The sequence below is a fragment of the Toxotes jaculatrix genome, chromosome 10 (assembly GCF_017976425.1).
Source record: "Toxotes jaculatrix isolate fToxJac2 chromosome 10, fToxJac2.pri, whole genome shotgun sequence".
Classification (NCBI taxonomy): domain Eukaryota; kingdom Metazoa; phylum Chordata; class Actinopteri; family Toxotidae; genus Toxotes; species Toxotes jaculatrix.
In genome coordinates, this window is record NC_054403.1 from 20,726,972 (window position 1) to 20,732,299 (window position 5,328).

General features: G+C 39.8%; 1 protein-coding gene across 1 annotated transcript; it reads right to left on the reverse strand.

The window, feature by feature from the left end:
• Nucleotides 1-332: 332 nt before the first annotated feature.
• On the reverse strand, nucleotides 333-3,671 carry LOC121188621 (E3 ubiquitin-protein ligase TRIM21-like). The gene is made up of 2 exons (XM_041048443.1): nucleotides 3,589-3,671; nucleotides 333-3,448 (listed from the first exon to the last, which is right to left on the reverse strand). Exon 2 carries the CDS (start codon nucleotides 3,444-3,446, stop codon nucleotides 1,821-1,823), a length of 1,626 nt encoding a protein of 541 aa, XP_040904377.1. The 5' UTR covers nucleotides 3,447-3,448; nucleotides 3,589-3,671; the 3' UTR covers nucleotides 333-1,820.
• Nucleotides 3,672-5,328: the final 1,657 nt, after the last annotated feature.

Below are 5,328 nucleotides of genomic sequence, written 5' to 3' on the forward strand. Positions count from 1 at the left end.
CAAATCATTAAAATCTCATTCCCTTGTTTGCAAAAGGCAAAATTAACTTTATTTTGTGTTTTTCAAATTGCACTGGGGAAGAAATGTAATGGATTATTTTTCAAGTGGTTTCTACAAAATTGCTAAGTGCATGTTGTGGGAATCTCAGGGCTGTCAAGAGAGTCTCTAATTTGTGTTTTTATTTCACAAAGTGACAGATCCTCTTTAATTTAATATTGAAGTAATTCAGTGTTCTGTGTCTTTCTGTGTTGGTAGGATTTCTTAGATTGTTGTGATTGTTTATCAAGTGTGTGTGCCCAGATAAAGAAATCAAAGGAAATACTGTCTGCAACTCCCTGAATCACCTTTATTCTTTTTTTTTTTCACTGAATTCAACACACAAAAGTATCAACAGTATCCAACAGTTCCCAGTATCCACAGTATCCAGTCCAACACAGCATCAGATAATTTTTTGAATAGTAAATATTTTTTATAATGAATCATTTAAAAGAGCTATCAAATGTCAGAAAGAAGAGAAAATGTCTATCACAATTTGAAACCCACAGATATTATCATTTTCTTTTTATAAATTGCTTAAATGGTTAATTATTTGTTAGTATTTCTGTTGATCACCAACTTAAACATTTTACTTACTGTTTTGGCACTAAAATGAATCCACCAGCACTTTTATATCAAATGCTTAGGATGTATCACAGATATTATTTTACACCTTGTTTTTTCTGTGCCAACTTTAATTAAAAGATTACAAGGCTGTCTTGACCTTGTCAAAAATGTGTGAGTATCAAGATAAAATATCATAAAATTGTTAATCAAGACTCAGTACAAAGTTTTCTATTAACAGTTATTTTCGTGCCCAATGTCTCCGACATTTTAATGATTCAAAATCCAGGTGGCCAAAAACCAATCTGACCGGCTTTAGTATTCCTGTCTCCTAAACCTCTTCAGCTACTTGATGTCCAGATGAGATTCATTTAAGAGACACACTTTCAGGAGACTTGCATCATAACAATAAAGATACACAACTAAAGATACTCAACAAAAAATGAACAAACAGGCTTTAATTGGCTCTGCTCAATGAGAGGTTACTCAAGTGTCTCCTAATCAGACAGATTTACAGCATTTGGATTTAGAAAGCCTGCACCTTGCAGGTTTGGCTAATTTTAATTAAAGGTACACTGTGTGCCAGTCAGACTCTAGTATTGTGATTGATCAGTTTAATAACTACCCTTTTAACTGAACAACAAATGAATTCATGGAGAAAATAATTCCTATCCAGAGCCATATTAAGAACCGAATAGTAAGAGTCCTTAAAGCCCATCCATCATGTCATTAGTGAACAGTTGAACAGCTGATATGTGGCACACCAAGCAGCACAAATCAATGCCCCAATATATTTATATGTCAAAGTACTGTTTGACTGTAGATCAAACAGTACTTTGACCTACAGTCAAGTAGTACTTACTCGTGTATTTGTATGACCATGGTGGCAGGCAAGAGCAGCTTTAAAATACCAAAATTAATGGCCAGTTCACAAAGACTTCTTTTTGTAACCCATGGAGATGTACCACTACATCAGTGTCTCTCAGAAGTGTGTGTGTGTGTAGGGAATGTCCTAATGGCTGCATGGGGACTCTGTTGGAGATCTGCAGCTGTCTGTGTGACAGGTGACACACAGTGTCACACATTACTGACACTGATGGATGGAACAACCAGGATGACACACTGGAGTTTCACAGATAAAAACATTTCAACATTCTGCTGGTGTGATCTTTGTCCCTGTCTCTTTTTCTGTCAGAAACCCAGAAAACAAAATAAAAAACTTAGCTTTTGTATTCGACAGGAGTAATGATCAAGGGGGCTGAATTTTTGCCACCGTCATTAGCACAGGGGTTGAAGAACGGAAGGAGTGGCTCGGTGAAGTTGCATCCGGTGAAAGAGAAGATGTTAGCCCTGGCATCCACATCATAGAAGGAAACCTGACCCTTCTCGTAATCGACAAACACTCCAACCTTTTGAAGCATCTCCATGACTTGGAGGTTAATTGCAGGGTCTGCATTGGCTATGAAGTCATGTTCCTTCTTCAGCCAAATTGTCCAGTAGCCATACTTGGGACTAAGTCGTATATCCCCCTTTCTGTTGATGGACTGGTTTGCAACTCCTAAGCACCACTGTGTTTTGTCTTTCACCTGGACCTCAAAGTAAAATTTTCCAGAGGAGAAACCCTCCTTTGCCAAGACATTGTGGACATGATCAAACCTCTCTGGTTTGTTAGGGAGATTCCTCTTTCTGTCTCCGTGTGTGACTTGTTTCCCATCCGCAGAAACAGTGAGATAGGGGTTTGCTGTGTCAGGATCCAGAGTGACATCTACTGCATGCCGCTGCTTTTCTTTGAAGTCGGGATCACACAGCATACTTATTTCTCTCATGACTGTTGTCTCCAGCTCGGTCAGGACTCCCTGCACTGTAAACTGGTCACTGTTAAGAGTGACATCAGACCAGTCTTTAACCTGGGGAGGCGTGATGGTAAGAGAAAGGATATTCTCAAGGAATACGAAGGGGTCACTGGCAAGTGAGACCTGATTAAGCTGCACGTTTTTCCTCGTTATTTGTGAAATTTCTTCCTCCAGTCCTTTAATGAATCCTTCCGCTTGTGTTTCCATTCTTTTCTGCCTCGTCTCAGTTACCTCAGTCAGCTCAGCTCGACTCCTCTTAATGTAGTCCACCACAGCAGTCATCATATGCATGCTGCATGACAGTGCCTTCGCTGCATTATTTCTGCTAGCCTGCACCGAGTTTTGAATCTCTTGAATTTTCTGCTGACGTTCCTGGATCATCTGATCTGTGTGCTTCTTTTCTATTCCCAGCAGGGTTTTTCTCATTTGAGCCTCCTCCTCTAGAGGCACTATCTTATGAGTTTTATGGTCATTGCTTTTACAGGACTCACATACAAACATTTGCTCCACCCTGCAAAACAGCTCCAGAGGCTCGTCATGGGTCTTGCATATCCTGCTCTCCAGGTTTTCAACTGGGTTGATCAGCCTGTGCTTCTTCAAGGCTGAAATTTTCTGGTGAGGCTCCAGATGTGTTTCACAGAAAGACATGAAACACACTAAGCAGGACTTCAGTGCTGTGAGCTTTGGTGCCGTACACATAGTACACAACACATTTCCATGTGCTGCTTGTTCAGAGGTACCAGAAGATTTTTCCTCAACTGCTTTTTGGAGTTTTGCAGCCATGTCAGCAATAACAATGTTAACCCGAAGCAGTGGTCTGCTGTGAAACTCCTCTTTACACAGTGGACATAAGTATCGATCTCTAGTGTCCCAGAAGTTATTGATACATTCAAAACAGAAGCTGTGCCCACAGGAAATTGCCACAGGTTTTGTGAACACATGCAGACAGATAGAACAAAGAAAATTCTCTTTTAAACTTTTTGAGGAAGCCATGTCTAGAAAATACAAGGAGAAATAATGAATAAGTTAGAGCTGCATAATTTCAGTGGACATAGTTAGTCAGTGTTTGAAATTACAGAAATACACAAGTGTACATAGAATACAGGCCAGTAAACTTTACAAAGTGCAACTTTACCTGGTGTTTGAAGGCTTTGCTAACAGTTTCAGCCGTGTAAAAGAAAGGAAAAGCTGGAGGCTCTTCTCCTCTTTTAGTTTCTCTTTCAGCAGTGACGTCAGAGTGCCAGTCCCCTCCCACTTCTTCCTGTAAATGGGGCAAGTTAACCCATTACAGGCTCACATCACTAATGACCCATGTTTAGAGTGATTCTTTTTTTTTCTTCCAGATTCATCACATCCTAGTCAGAAACATGCGATGTGTCCTCAGTCTTGTCTTCAAAGGCTTGTATACAGTTATATGAGCAGTGATTTCTTTTAGTGTGTGCATTATTCATGTTATTCTTTGCTTGATGTATTCACAGTGCTACTGCTTCAAAAATCCTTTTCATTTACAGTATTATGCACAAACAAAATAAAAGCTCAGAGACAGCAAGCATAACATGCTAAATTCTAAATGAGTTTGTGCACACACACGTGCATTTGCATTACATGAGCGTGCGCCATGATGACATCCGCATAATAAAATGTAAATACACATCCTGTGCTTTCTCCTCTGAAAACTGAACACAATACCTTCCCTGCATCCTTGGAGGCCATTGCCAGAGCTTGAAGAATATTTGTTTGTGCCTAGGTTTCTGTGTATTCATGTATGTACACTACTGAATGTACACTACTGATCAAAAGTTTTTTGAACTTTGAAACTTGCTATTTATATTTACATAATTCAAAGTCTTTTTTGACCGGTAGTGTAGGTGTGAGCATATGTAAAATGGTTAATAAATTGAAAAAAAAAAAAAAAAGTGAGTACTTAAGTGTACTTAACCTTTCAGCAACACCAATTCATTAGCCTCCAAGCGGGTTGATATGTCAGTTACAGTGAATATGTGCATGTGTAAGTATGTGTATGTGGGTGTATGCTGTATGTATCATACCTCAGTATTTCTGTGCTCTATTATTCAACAGTCATGTATTTGCTGTACTCTTTATTGTGCAAATGTGAATAGCTGGTGCAGCCTCAGCAGCCTTTAATGAATTCAGTGACTGATGATATCAAGACATAATGTAAAAGGGATGGGACTTCAATTCAGTATTTTGAATTATGTACCATATATATACAGATTATGTACTGAAAAAAGCCCCCCCCCCCCCCCCCCACGTGACTTACGCATCTGAAAATGACAGGCCACTTCTGATCAGAGCTCTCTTGTGTCTTATTCAAGCCTCACCTCAGTGCCGTGGCTACCATAAAACATTCAAACGACATTTGGATCAGATGGGCTTTCCCTTTGATCCTGGTCCATGTGGAGCTCCAGGACCTGAGCCTTTCTTCTCCTCCTCTCCTGATCCACTGATAGGTTTATCGAAAGATGAGAGGGAGTCAGGGTTTTTCTCCTCCCACTTTTTTCCCCCTCCTCACCCCTTCCATCTCTCAACCGCCGGTACTTTCTTTCCCCCCTTCACCCCTGTTCTTCGACCCATTGGGCTCTCACTTGTTGCTGATCTTCTCTCCTCTCACCTTGAATACATGAATAAGAGATTAGAGGAACTCGAAGTGCTAAAGGACACGGACCTCCCTCCACTGGAACTGAATGCCTCCTGCTACATGTCTGCTCAGTTTTAATGAGTGTTAGGTACGAGTTAGACTGAATTAGAGAACATCATCATCAACAAAACTCCATTACATATTCATAATAATAACAATAATAATAATAATTATTATTATTACTATTGAGATGCATAGTCCCTGACCCCTGACTAT